At 45.1% G+C, this 14,930-nt stretch overlaps 1 protein-coding gene across 3 annotated transcripts; it reads right to left on the reverse strand.

The window, feature by feature from the left end:
- Positions 1-2,568: 2,568 nt before the first annotated feature.
- Positions 2,569-14,120, reverse strand: NDUFS8 (NADH:ubiquinone oxidoreductase core subunit S8). 3 transcript variants are annotated; one of them, XM_078882436.1, is made up of 7 exons: positions 14,051-14,120; positions 12,641-12,692; positions 11,714-11,776; positions 10,236-10,325; positions 8,858-9,030; positions 5,006-5,134; positions 2,569-3,407 (listed from the first exon to the last, which is right to left on the reverse strand). In XM_078882436.1, the coding sequence occupies exons 2-7, from the start codon at positions 12,678-12,680 to the stop codon at positions 3,276-3,278; spliced, it is 627 nt and encodes a 208-aa protein (XP_078738562.1). In that variant the 5' UTR covers positions 12,681-12,692; positions 14,051-14,120; the 3' UTR covers positions 2,569-3,275. The 3 variants fall into 3 exon arrangements, with proteins under 3 accessions (XP_078738562.1, XP_078738578.1, XP_078738570.1); XM_078882452.1 differs by lacking the exon at positions 14,051-14,120 and adding an exon at positions 13,992-14,016; XM_078882444.1 differs by lacking the exon at positions 14,051-14,120 and adding an exon at positions 13,844-13,956.
- Positions 14,121-14,930: the final 810 nt, after the last annotated feature.

Genomic DNA, 14,930 nt, shown 5'->3' on the forward strand with positions numbered 1-14,930 from the left:
TACCGGGAATGGAACATTTGACAAACAAGTTGAAGGTACCCCAATGGGTTCTCCCTTATCTCCAGGCATTCACTCTACATCCGTCCTTGTGGAAGAGGTACGTAGATGACACGTTCGTCATCTGGCCACATGGCCGACCAGCTCTGAACCAATTCCTCAACCACATCAATTCCATACACCCAGCCATCAAATTCACCATGGAAGTGGAAAATGATGGCAAGCTACCATTCTTTGATGTTTTAATCGAAAAGAGACCAGATGGCTCAATGGGACACTGTCTACAGGAAAGTCACCCATACGGATACCTACCTAAAACCTGACTCCCACCACCATCCATCCCAGAAGAATTCCATCATCAAAACTCTACACCATAGAGCTCGATGCATTTCCGACCGCCATCACCGAGCCAGTGAACTGGAACACGTACACCAAGCTCTCAAGATGAATGGATATTCAGACTACACAATCCGTAAAGCTATCTGAGGACCCAATCAAAACCATCACCTTGCCATATATGGCAGGGGTCACCAATTTTTTTCCCAAAATCATGAACAAACACAAGATCCAGGTGCGATTTAACACTACTGGTAGGAACCTCCTGGTTACACCAGCCCACAGGGGATTATTGTGTCCGTCCGTCCGTTGTGCATCCAAAAATGAGGGGTGGGGCTGGGTGGGGAAGGTGGGGCTGGGTGGGGGGTGGGGCTGGGTGGGAAGGGGCTGGTCACCCCGTGGTGCCCTTATAAAACTCAACATTTAACCTACTCACGCCGGCTTGTGCCCGCCCTCACAGTCGGGCATATTTGCGGAATACACCACGCCGCCGTTGACCCTGGCCATTGACCGAGCAACCAAACGTTCCTACCAGCTCCCTCCGCAGGAATGTTTAAAAGAGTGGTCCATTCCTAATGTGCCACATTAACCCCATATTACTTACAGAAAATGACCCACGTATATACACCAATGAGGTCCTTGAGATATTCTGATCTCTTTAGTGTTCTGAGGTCAAGACTCCGTTCCTGAGGTGATCAGACTTTTTTTCCAGTGTAGCTACAAGACTATGGAACACGTTCGTTAGACAATCGGAATCTTTCGAGATATTTAAACCTGCCCTGACAACTCACCTCTTTTAAATGGCCTTTCCCCCAATAGTTTTGGTCATTTACGCTGCTGGCTCTGTCTTATTTCCTGCCTTCCATAAATGGCACATTGGGATCCTTTAATGAAATGCGCCTTACAAATAACACTTATTATTATATGTATTGTTAAATCAGCCCCAACTCCTTAAGTCTTGAATTCTGACCTAACTTCATCCACAATTGATGTCACTGCACCGATTGGCATACATGCCAAGTGTCTAAATCACTGTAAAGCATACCTACACGCTTAGACGTGTAATGAAAGAGGCTAAATGCCAATTTGAATGGCCCCATGACTCTTTTTCGCGCTTCCCTTGGAATACAACCTGTTTCACAACATGATGCATCAATGTGGCTTGGTTGCTATCAATACTATTTGGCAGTTACAGGTGTACCTGTTGGTTTTTCCATCTCTTGCCCAACACAAAATGACGATAATCGCCAATGTTGATTGCAAATCATACACTTGATGTTGTAAACCATTGAACGTTGACTTGTGGAGGCATTGGTACTGTTGCCAGAATAATCTCAGGGTATGGCACCTCCTCCTCGCCACCCACGTGAATGTACTCTTAGGTGTTTTCGATAAGTCACGTAGGTAAAAATAAATATTCAATATAATAGAAATTTTATTATAAATCACGACGTTTCGGAGGCAACACAAGTCTCCGTCATCAGGTGGGACCGTCACAGCTAAATTTACTCACTTGATACAGTAAATTTAGCTGTGACGGTCCCACCTGATGACGGAGACTTGTGTTGCCTCCGAAACGTCGTGGTTTATTATTTTATTTCTATTATTTATATTACTTTGATTTTTATTACTTATTTATTTTCCCCTACGTGACTTTACCGAAAAAACCTAATAGTATGAATCCTTGCAGTCACGAAAGCTTCAAATCTAGAATAAACACGTGAATGTAGTTTCACATTTTCATATTTTCCAAGGACGGGAACATTCGTACGCTTCTTGAGTTCATCCAAAGGATGTCAAGTTGTACACGTCAAGTTACTTTTTCCGTTCCCACTCGCCTGAATGCCTTTATGAGTGAAAGATGTTTTTCGAAAGAAGATCTGGCATCATTATTTGGCCTACGGGAGGAGTCCAAAGCACTCGGAGAATTCCCACTGTGCATACGAAGGGACCATGCCCAAAGATGGAGAGACGGACTCGTGTAACACACCTCGCAGCCTCGTAGGTCTGGGAGTTTCACACATCTCCACGATCCATCCTTGCCTTTAATTTGTACACATCTCTACGATTATACAAAATCCACTAACGATTGCCTCCAGTCTACACAAATCTACACGACCCACCAACCCTCTCCTACACTCTCTTAAGATCTCCATGACCTAAAGCGCACAGCTGGAATGTAATTGTGCAAAATGTTAAAAGGAAAATTCACGCACAAATGACAACAGGACACAATTGAGGGTTCAGTGAACAAAGGCTGCATGTTCATCCTAGGACGGTTGACAATGCAAAAGCAACATTATCACTCCGATATATATTCATCATCACTGTACATTTCAGTTGTAAATAATAATTGCGCTAGAACAAGCTTTCGGTAGACTCATCACCTCAAACACAAGCAACTTGTGTCCTGTGCTGTTGGTATATTGAGTTGTGAATCGTGTCAACCGTGTCGTGCCGTGTGCGATGTGCGTACGTGTCTATCGCTGAGTAAATTAACTTATGTAACCACAGACAGGTCATCAGGAAGGCAATATAGATTGGTGTCTTATTGCTGTAACTTGTACCCACCCTGCGAACATCCTTTGTATTTGCATAAAATTCCAATTTTAAAACTCGTACTGATCAAACGAGCTCTGGGGCGTCCCCCTCTCATCGGTTGTCGGCAGCCATGACCGACGATGTAGATCACACATTGCCTTGTTGGTGACCAATTCGACCAGCCTCTCCCTGGGACAACCTCAGTTCAACCTTAGTTTCGCGCAATGAGAACAGGGAAGCAGCGTTGCTCCCCCTGAGCAGAATGAACTTGCGACCTTCTGATTGTTGGGACGAGTTTTGTTGACCCTCTGCTAACCTGCCTTTGCCGTGCTAAGCGGTGAATTGTGTCGGTGCCGTCGTGCGTGTGTCGCGTCGCCATCGCGCATCGCTTCATCGCCGTGTCAGCGGTAGAGGAAGTCCGCCTGCAGGTTGCTTGCAATCTCCGCTTCCCATTTGTCGCCGTTGTTCAGCAGCTTCTCCTTGTTGTACAGGAGCTCCTCGTGCGTCTCCGTCGAGTATTCGAAGTTGGGGCCCTGAAGGGACAGAAAGGAGCGCGCGATTACACGCAAGCACGCACGCGCAGACAAGCACACTGGTGTTGCTACGTTGGCACAAACAAGTACACAGAAGCAATTACAGAGACACCAGGACTCACACACGAACGTACGTATGTTGAACTTCTTTCGCACCATACATAAACAACCGTGCTAATCAGGTGCGGGAAAAGAACAAAAAAGCACCTCTTCATTAGTTTTCAATCGAGATTTAAAAGTGCACAGCTCCAGTTGCTTGCTAATATCGGAAGAGAATTCCAGACGGCCTCAAACAGCGAATCACAAAGCGTGCGATGCAGTGACCGTTTTTGTTCGACGGTTCACCAAAAGCCGCTGCAAGGATGATCCAGTTTGTGTGACAGTTTATGCTCCTCGACTTAAAAACACACAAAGTATATATACACACAAACAGTAGGCATGCAATAATTTGCCCCTTTTGCGATGCTATAAATGATCAAATTGTGCGTAGAAGTACCGTACACAAATATAAGCACGTGTGCCTGAACAAACATTCCAGGACACACACACACACGCACAGTTGTGCATGCGCACGCACACAACAAGGACAAACATACACGCGTTACACGCATTCCGTGTGTACTGTGTGTTCAGGTGCAGGTGTATATTTGCGTGCGTTGATGAGACTATGCGAGTGCCAAAACGTAGAGGTGGGGGAGTGGTGCATTAGTGGATTGATGCATGGCGAACCTAGCAACGTGTGCTCGATAACCCACTCGCGGTCAACATCGGTGCCAAATATCTGAACTTATCCTAGCCATCACTTAGACGGCCTTAAATGAGTACCTGGTGTGGTATGGAAACAACCGCACGGTGTGCAGTGCTGGCCTACAGAGGTTGCTTGATGACAGTTAATACTATACGGGGGGATCTTTGTCATCATTGAACATGCTTTTGCCTACACATATTGTGGGGAGTGGTGGGCAAAGCACGTCACACACCGCGCTGTGTGATCCGAGTTTGATTGCCAGCCATGTTTAACATCAGCGGAAAATATCTTACCAATATTGAGCTTCCCTGACGTTGGCTCAACTTATGAATGAGGACCTGGTGCATCGTGTAAACATCAGCACTGGGAATGCAAGACGGCCATACTGGCCCACACCACCCCGTTGTACGCTGTTGGCCTTCATAGGCGCTCGCTACCAACACTTACCCCAACCATCTGTACGGCGATAGGGACGGGGGAGGGGGGCTGTTTGCCTTTACATGTGCGTACACGTAGGTGTATGTGGCGAGCAGTAGTGGAACGATTAGCGCCCTGCGCTACCAACCTGGCGATCCCAGTTTGATTCCCGCTCACAGCCAACACCGGTGACGATTATCTGAACCTGTCCTGGGCCGCCCTAGGTCGACTCAGCCTTAAATGAATACCTGGTGCGATGTGTAAACATCGCCACTCGGGAGACAAAGCAAGCGTGGCGTGGTGCTGGCCACCCACCACCGCCTCGTGTTGCCCTGCCGACCTTGACAGGTGCTCGCTTACAGCACTTGCCCCAACAGTGTGTTAAGCTTATACGGGGGATCTTTATCTTTGTGCACGTGTGTTTGTGTGACACCTCCACAATGGCGTCGACGGGGCACGCCTCTTGGCAGAAGCCGCAGTAGATGCACTTGGTCATGTCGATGTCATAACGCGTCGTTCTGCGGCTCCCATCCGCGCGTGCCTCCGCCTCAATGGTGATCGCCTGACAAACGCACACACACATCGCTAATGTGAGCCACGAATGTCTGTGTGTAACGCGCGTGACGTCACTCCACGTCGACCAGCCCCCCTCATTCATAATCATGATCAGGACGGGTCCTTCACATGGACCCCCTCCCCTCATTAATAATCATGAGCTGGTGACATCACTCCACATGGGGGGGGGGAGGGAGGCCCCCACTCCTCAGCGTCAACTCACAACCCTCACTACAAAGGCAGAACCCTCACGTCACACCATCTCCGTAACGCCGTTGAGACATCAAAGTAAAAAGGACGTCATGATGAACAAGGGAATATAACCTTCAAATGAAATAAGTCTGTGTCACCGCGGTCTTACAAATTGCACACGAATGGATGCAATGAATATATCACGTCGTGGTCTGCTTTTCGCTTGAATGTTTCAGATTTGGACGGGCTATAGGTGAGTTATACACATAAACCACTAATTATTTTTATTTAAACTTTTTTTTTGTTATATCAAGTAAGGCCCACACTGTGTGCTTTCACAGCTTTTAAGAACAGACCTGGCCACAAATGATAGCTCAACGAAGTGGCTTATCACGTGGAAATTTGTAGCGTCCACACACTCGATACTCGCGCGTTGATTCTAAAACGTGGAGGGGAAAACCGGAGGACCCGGAGAAAAATCCACGCGACCACGGGGAGAGAGGCACGCAAGCTCCAAATATACAGCAGGCGTCAGGGTCAAGGAACCAAGCTCGCATTAACCACACGTACTTGTGGTGAGCATGCAAACAACACATGCTCTGACAATATATGCATTCATACTCTTTGGTTCTTTCGGTAAAGTCACGTAGGTGAAAAAAAATTAAAATGTAGAAATGATTTTTATTTAAATTTTATTATTAATTTTTATTTTTTCACCTACATGACTTTACCGAAAGAACCAAAGAGTATGGATCCTTGCAGTCACGAAAACTTCAAATCGAGAATAAATGCATTGTCTTTGAAACTGATTGTCCTACACCAGAGACAGCTTTCTTTAGGGCCAAGTCTCATCAGTGTCAAAACAGAGAATGCCTAAAGGCGAAAAGTGCAATGATAATGCACTAACAGAGCATTTATATTCTTGGTTCTTTCGGTATTTATTTTTATAATTGTATTATTTCCCTTCTACGTGACTTTACCAAAAGAACCAAGGATATGAATCCCTGCAGTCACAAAAGCTTTACAACGAAAAATAGCATTTATAGCTTTGGGTGAGCAGCTACAAAATGGGACCTTTTTTGCCAGTTTTAAAGTATGAAAAAATGAGAATAGGTGTTTACCCATTCTGGCAATAAAACAGGTGTTAAGATTTAAAGCTTTCGTGACTGCAGGGATTCATATTAATTTTAGAACTTTCGTGACTGCAGGAATTATTATTTGTTTCTTTCGGTTAAGTCACGTCTAAAGATAAAATAATAAATTAAATTAAATAATAGAATACGACGTTTCGATTGCAACACAAGCAATCATCATCAGGTATAATGAAATAGCGACATAAAATCTAACCAGAAAACTATAGACAGACATATTAGCAGACAGATATCACCCAGATACATAGCGGGAGCAACACAGGTAACAAAGAGGGGTGATCGTCTCTGTGTGGTGGCCTTAAATAGACAGAGGGGGGGGCGGAGGCAGAGAGAGGGAGGAGGGTTAGAGAAAAAATTAGCATATCAATGAGTGGTCAACAGACGTGGTGCTGCGAATGCGATGGCACGGCAAGCAAGCCTGAAAATCAGGAGAAGGACACACTAAAATTAAATAACCTAGTAAAATATCGAAATGTAATGTAATACAACACAGAGGGTCGGTCAACACACAATTAACGCATAGCCTGGTTGATTACGTATTTCAAAGATTGCTAAGTTAGAATTTAAGTGTGAACAATCTAAAGAGAGGACACAGGCAGAGAAAACAAGTCGCCAGAGAGAGAGAAAAACGATAAGCTTAAAACTTCCCCGTAGAAGTGGTTCAATCTTAATTTTAGAACTTTCGTGACTGCAGGAATTATTATTTGTTTCTTTCGGTTAAGTCACGTCTAAAGATAAAATAATAAATTAAATTAAATAATAGAATACGACGTTTCGATTGCAACACAAGCAATCATCATCAGGTATAATGAAATAGCGACATAAAATCTAACCAGAAAACTATAGACAGACATATTAGCAGACAGATATCACCCAGATACATAGCGAGAGCAACACAGGTAACAGAGAGGGGTGATCGTCTCTGTGTTGTCCTTCTCCTGATTTTCAGGCTTGCTTGCCGTGCCATCGCATTCGCAGCACCACGTCTGTTGACCACTCATTGATATGCTAATTTTTTCTCTAACCCTCCTCCCTCTCTCTGCCTCCGCCCCCCCCTCTGTCTATTTAAGGCCACCACACAGAGACGATCACCCCTCTCTGTTACCTGTGTTGCTCTCGCTATGTATCTGGGTGATATCTGTCTGCTAATATGTCTGTCTATAGTTTTCTGGTTAGATTTTATGTCGCTATTTCATTATACCTGATGATGATTGCTTGTGTTGCAATCGAAACGTCGTATTCTATTATTTAATTTAATTTATTATTTTATCTTTAGACGTGACTTAACCGAAAGAAACAAATAATAATTCCTGCAGTCACGAAAGTTCTAAAATTAAGATTGAACCACTTCTACGGGGAAGTTTTAAGCTTATCTTTTTTCTCTCTCTCTGGCGACTTGTTTTCTCTGCCTGTGTCCTCTCTTTAGATTGTTCACACTTAAATTCTAACTTAGCAATCTTTGAAATACGTAATCAACCAGGCTATGCGTTAATTGTGTGTTGACCGACCCTCTGTGTTGTATTACATTACATTTCGATATTTTACTAGGTTATTTAATTTTAGTGTGTCCTTCTCCTGATTTTCAGGCTTGCTTGCCGTGCCATCGCATTCGCAGCACCACGTCTGTTGACCACTCATTGATATGCTAATTTTTTCTCTAACCCTCCTCCCTCTCTCTGCCTCCGCCCCCCCCTCTGTCTATTTAAGGCCACCACACAGAGACGATCACCCCTCTCTGTTACCTGTGTTGCTCTCGCTATGTATCTGGGTGATATCTGTCTGCTAATATGTCTGTCAATAGTTTTCTGGTTAGATTTTATGTCGCTATTTCATTATACCTGATGATGATTGCTTGTGTTGCAATCGAAACGTCGGATTCTATTATTTAATTTAATTTATTATTTTATCTTTAGACGTGACTTAACCGAAAGAAACAAATAATAAGGGATTCATATTCTTGGTTCTTTTGGTGTCGAAGGGAAAAACCGCCACTTTTATCAAATTTTATTGCTGTGGATTTCACAACTGATGATTGCTTGTGTTGCAGTCGAAACGTCGTGAGAATTTTTATTGTTTTATATATTTTTTTATTTCCCTTCTATGTGACTTTACCGAAAGAACCAAGAATATAGGTGTTAAGATGTTCGAACACCAAATAGAAACCTTTTGCAAGGTTATCAAGATCGCATTAACCACACGTACTTTTGGTGAACATGCAAACGCACAAGCTTTGCTAATATAAACATTGCCTTTTAAGGGTAAAACCATTATACAATCTCTCCCGTCACCGAATGCGTTGTTTTTGTGCCACTCAACACGAAGTCCAGTACACAAAGCACCGCTCGCAGTCACTCCATATGCATTGCGATCATTGCGTTGGGGGGCACCTGCGCGGGGCACACGGCCTCACAAAGCTTGCACGCGATGCACCGCTCCTCGCCGGATGGGTATCGTCGCAGGGCGTGCTCCCCTCGGAAGCGTGGGCTCAGGGGGCCCTTCTCAAACGGGTAGTTGATGGTGGCCGGTTCGCGGAACAGGTAGCTTAGGGTCATGGCCAGCCCTGTATGTTTGTACACAAACACACACACACAGACACAGAGGTATGCAAACTCGGTGGGTAAAATATAACTAAAACTCATTAGGAATTATTCTATTATTTCAATTGGATCACCAACATACCATGGAAATTCACTGAATGAGAAAGGGTTATTGGAAAACAATGGTATGATCATCATCATCATCATCGGCTGTGGGCTATCCACTCCTGGACGATGCACCTGCACCTGAGCTGATTTCATCACTTCGTAAAGGCGGTGGCTGCTACTCCGTCATTAGTCCGAACGATCGTCCATTTGCGCAAAATTTCCTGCCCGAGCCCATTAACTTGACAGCCAATATACCATGTCCCTAACTTAGGTATATCCATGCATTCCTCTTTCTGTATCAGAGCGCAACCCCGAACATGCAACTTTCCATGCTTCTTCAAGCACTTTTCAGCAGATTTAAAGAAACAACCATTTACACATTCCTGCCGTAGGGAGCTGGTAGTAACGTTGGGTTGCTAGGTCAATGGCCAGGGTCAACGGCGGCATGGTGTATTCCGCAAATATGCCCGACTGTGAGGGCGGGCACAAGCCGGCGTGAGTAGGTTAAACGTTGATTTTTATAAGGGCACCACGGGGTGACCAGCCCCTCCCCACCCCTCCTACTCCCCACCCAGCCCCACCCTCCCCACCCAGCCCCTCCCCACCCTCCCCACTGAGCCCCTCCCCACCCTCCCCACCCAGCCCCTCCCCACCCTCTCCACCCAGCCCCACCCCTCCCATGTTTGGATGCACGACGGACGGACACAATAATCCCCTGTGGGCTGGTGTAACCAGGTGGTTCCTACCAGTATCATGATTGTGTCACTGAGTGCTGACTGCCACGCTGACTAAAGCTGAGCCCATAGCTGAAAAGATTCCAGACTGTTTACCAATCTACCCAGTGTATACGGGAATCACATTAGATAAATATGCACATATGCACGAGAACACACAACCACATACAAAAGTGTAAAAACACACATGTATGCATACACACACTGACCAGCGTGGTCAAGTATGGTTAAATAACCACTACGGCCAGTATGCTGTGGGGAGACTCACACCTCACCCAGTGGTTTGACAAAGAACTGTGCATGCACACACGTGTGTACATATGTGGCTGTACATGTGAAGATGTATATGCGGGTGTTGTGTGCGCGTGTGTACATGGGGTATAAACCTCGGAACAGCTCTGTCCACATCAGCGTCTGTGCTGCCCTGTCAGTCACAGCCTTCAAGTCCATGTTCTCATCAAGGGCGTTCACATATTCTGCACACACATGCGCACAAGAACATAAAAAAGCATTAACATTTAGCATCATCAACCATATGGTGTTAGTGTTAATGAGCGACACACCAGGCAGCGTTCGTTTCCCAGTATGAAAAAGTTTACACGCTGCTCCCATATGTTTATTTCAGGCCGAGTCAACCTAAGGATGGCCGAGTGGAATGCCAGTAAAGATTACGATATCATGTGCCACTTAGGTTAATCACTACCAACAACGTAACCCAAGTTACCAATTTGTCTCGCAGTCTACCAACCACCGAACTCCACACACGCATGTGCATACACACTCGCACACAAATATCAAATATCTCCTGTATAACATACATATGGTCAGTTTAACACGCAGGCTTTCTGGCGAATTGCCCGACGATGCTGGATGTAATTACCAGCAAAACGTCGTACTAAAAAATATTGTAAATGCTGTGGATTCACTCTTCAACACACCGGTGAGCTAAAGTAGTGAACTATTTGTCCTTTGTCAACGTGACACTTTTTTGCCAATTGGCCGTGTCGGGTGGTGGAGGGTTATGACAAATTTAGAAATAACGCGATCTCACCCAAAAACTTTATTATGAATACATATGGTGTTGGGGTAAGTGCAAATATCTGCTGTATAACCTACAAAAACTGCTGGAGCAAGTGCTGTTAGAGCTGCTTTTTGTGTTTAGTTTGTTGTCCTTCGATTAGCACGGTTGGCTAAGTACGGTGCAAAAAAAGTTCAACATACATAGTGTGTACGGGAATCCCGCGCCATGAAATGCCGCATTATGCGTCATTTCGCATGTACGCTGCCGATGTATTAGGGAACATTTCCTTATCGATGTAATGTTTCACATATTCGTTATTTTTTAACTAGGAACGCATGTGGTGAAAGTGGACTACTTTCCTGTACGCACACAGCACGCAAAACTGAAAATCCTGATGTTTACACACCATTCAAAGTATTGATTTGATTGATTTCTCAGCATTAAGGTGTTTTTTACTAGAATGATCCAGAGAAGACCTTGGTGAAATAAAAGGCATTCATAAAATATGAATCGTAACATTGCCAACACGGAGTAGAAAATAGATTCGAGGCGATCTAAAATTCAAGTCATACACCATTCAAATACCACTGGCAGGTAACACAGATGTACAAGATCAAATCGTGTGAGGTTCACTTAGCAATTGTGTGAGGTACTTATTTAAGGCTGATTCTACATAGGTGATGCCCAGCACCAGTTTAGATTTAACTCGCTACTGATGTTAGCTGCAGCCAGGAATCATTCTCAAGTCGCTGGGTTCATAGCTGAGTGTGCAAACCACTGCACCACCTCTCCCCACACACTAAATGCAAAAACACACACAAACGCACATGCTCACACACTTACTGTAGGAGTGTGCTGTTGCCGACAGGCTTAGAGGTCTGACGAGGATTCCAGGGAGCGGCCTTGCTGCAATAAGAGAAACCAACCATCATCACTCTTTACTAAATTACTGTAGGGCCACTCACATTAGTTAACAAGACAATGGATCCATAAGAGGTTTTTTGGGTTAGATCGCGTAAATATGTCGTTAAACCCGCCACCACCCGACACAGCCAATTAGGAAGGTTTGTCACGTAAACAGAACATGCCAATTCGTTACTAGTACAGCGGTGTGTTGGAGAGAAAAGCCACAACATTTTAAATCTGAGTACAACATTTCGCAAGTAATTACAACTATCTTCCTCAGGCGACAGCTACATTTGTGGAGAAATCCTCCTGTTTCGTTCCTTAAATAGAGGGGTAGACAATGGAATTGAAGACCATCTTTAGAGTAAACAAGTCGAATTTAATACCATTATCAAAACAATTCCGATTCAGGGCAATGAGACTTTTTTCAATCTGCTCGTGTACATAATTAACGTTATGAAAACACGCGTTATAGGAAAACAGACTGTACTGATACACTGGTTTTAATATGGGATCTACAGAAAACAAATTGATGCATCATTTTATGCGGTCTATAGACAATACTTGACATATTGGCCTCTAACATCGGTCTCAATAAAACAAACTAATCTCCGATGGGATCTTTGACACTCAACTGGTAGACTGGTCTCTGAAGCGATATTCACATATTTGCCTGACAGCCTATGACGAGGTTTCTTGAAAATAGACTGACAGACTTGCCTCCGATGGGGTTTCTTGACGACACTCACAGACGGGTCTACGATAGGATTTCAAGATGGTAGAATGACAATCCAGCATTTTGAGATACCAATAAATTAAGTAGTTCTTCAAATCCTAGGTGGATTGCGCTTTGGTGGAACCTACCAGCCTTGGAGATGGCACACACCAGACGCAGTGTAGCCATGCCTGTACACTTCTGACACACGCACGCACATCCATTGCAAGTTTTAATACACGACTGGGGTGTACTGTGGTTAAGAGTACTCCCATCACCATGAGATGGCAGTAAATCAATGGATTCGTGAGTATATCTGTGCAAATCTGCACATTTTCTCTGGGTACTATGGTTTCCACCCACATGCCACTCACGTATAGTTTTCGTCAAGTATCCAATTTCACGGGATTTTCCTGAAAAAGTTGTGGGTCTTTCTATCCATATCTAAACTAGTCCTGGGCATTCAATGGGTATCTTTATTTGCATGTTGTCATCATTATACTTTCTACTACATCTCGACTTACGACTAAATAACTCAGAATGGTGTAATATCTCATCAGTTAGCAGAAGCTAAGGAAAACTGAGCCGGGATATTGTTTTCGATAGGCGACCACCGTGCATAAAACAGGTGTAATCGACTGCTACTATGGGTCAGCGGGACAACCGTCTTCATCAGAGGAACAGCACTGTTCTTCGATGTCACCTTTCCTCGACGCTCATTGGCCAGTGTCGTGAAATATGGTCAAATAGCTCTCACAACGACTTGTCGCGTGGGTTAGAGGCACTCATCTAGCCGTCGACCGACAAAAGGGCTGGACTGCATATCTACGTACATTATACATTTACCACCCCTTTCTAAATAAAGACATATCTCCCTCTCGCAGCAAAACACATTCCTGCGGAGCGAGCTGGTAGGAACGTTGGGTTGCTCGGTCAATGGCCAGGGTCAACGGCGGCGTAAGTCGGGAACTACCTGTATATAGTTGTTAAATCGTCCCAAGACTGCCTACCGGAGTGACATTTCAACGACTGAACAGTTCTAGCGACACCTGGTGACCCTCCCGAGGTTTTGTTGGCAACAATCGCTGCCCTTGAAACCAAAGAGACTTCGATCAAGACCGGAGCAGAAGAACCCAACGCGTGACAATCACCGCTCCCGCTCGTGCCTCGTGACACTGAAGGCGCAGAACACGTTGTTTTAAAAAGAGGTCAACTTAAGCCACAGCGCACTTAAACTTTAGCGCCTCCCCCCCCCCCGCGCGCCTGTCCCAAGACCCAAGTTCCCGGGGTCGCCTCGCGCCTCGGGCGGCCAAAGCTTTCAGGAAACACCGAAGGCGTCGCGCGAGGCCTACCTATTTAGGCCTCGCGCCGGGAGCGCTTCGTTATTTTTTTTGAGCGGCGGTTTGAGAAACGACATCGCGACGCTTTCGAAGTAAAACCCCTCTGGATAGCCCCTTCCGATGTCTTCGCGAGACATTTAAACCCCCCCCACACCGTCACCCCAGGAAAGATGTTGGTCGCCCTGGCGGTGATAGCAACGGCGACGCCATCTTTCTCACCTTCCACTTCGCCCTGGACTCGCGCCGCGGTGCATTGTGGGAGCGGCAGCAGGCGGCACCGATTCTGATGCAGAAGGGAATCGGTGTGGAGAATCGCTCGTTGCTGATTCCGGTGCAGAAATTAATCGGCGTGGAGAATCGCTCGCGCCGAATCCGGTGCAGTAGTGAATCGGCGTGAGGAATCACTTGCACCAATTCCGGTGCAGAAGTGATGGTGCAGGTTCAGGGTGGAGCGATTCTGGGGTACCATTGGTACCTCATTTGCCAGTAAAAATTATGATAATTGTTTTTTTACCCTTCTATCTGGCAACAAAACTGACACCTTTTTTACAAGGAGTCATGTTTGCATAGACCACAATACCTGCAGCCATAATGCAAACAAAAAACATAACTCTGATAATGTATGCACTGTCCTTGAAGTTTATTGGTCCACACCCGAGACAGCTTTCCTTAGAGCCTAGTCTCACATGGGTCCAACCCATGTGGTCGATGCAAACATGACTCCTTGTAAAAAAGGTGTCAGTTTTGTTGCCAGATAGAAGGGTAAAAAACCAATTATCCTATTCTGGTGTAGCCTGGTAATGTAAAGTGTTAAAGTTCATTTATTAGGTATAGCCCTGTGAGCCATTCGGCTCTTGAATCGGGTGCAACCGCAACAAACAAAAACATGGACAAGAAAACATCTTAAAGTGAATATGTAACTAAGTGCAAACAGAAAATCCAAGAAAAGACAGCAAAATATTGCAGAAAAAGCACCGTACACCAATGCTGTGTGCAAAAATCCCAGTGGGATGCAAGTCAAACAACAACAACCACAAGACAACTTAGATTAAAGCCATCATTCTAACTCCGTACTACAACAAGCAAACATGGCCAAACC

Source organism: Lampetra fluviatilis, chromosome 3 (assembly GCF_964198595.1).
Source record: "Lampetra fluviatilis chromosome 3, kcLamFluv1.1, whole genome shotgun sequence".
NCBI classification, from domain to species: domain Eukaryota; kingdom Metazoa; phylum Chordata; class Hyperoartia; order Petromyzontiformes; family Petromyzontidae; genus Lampetra; species Lampetra fluviatilis.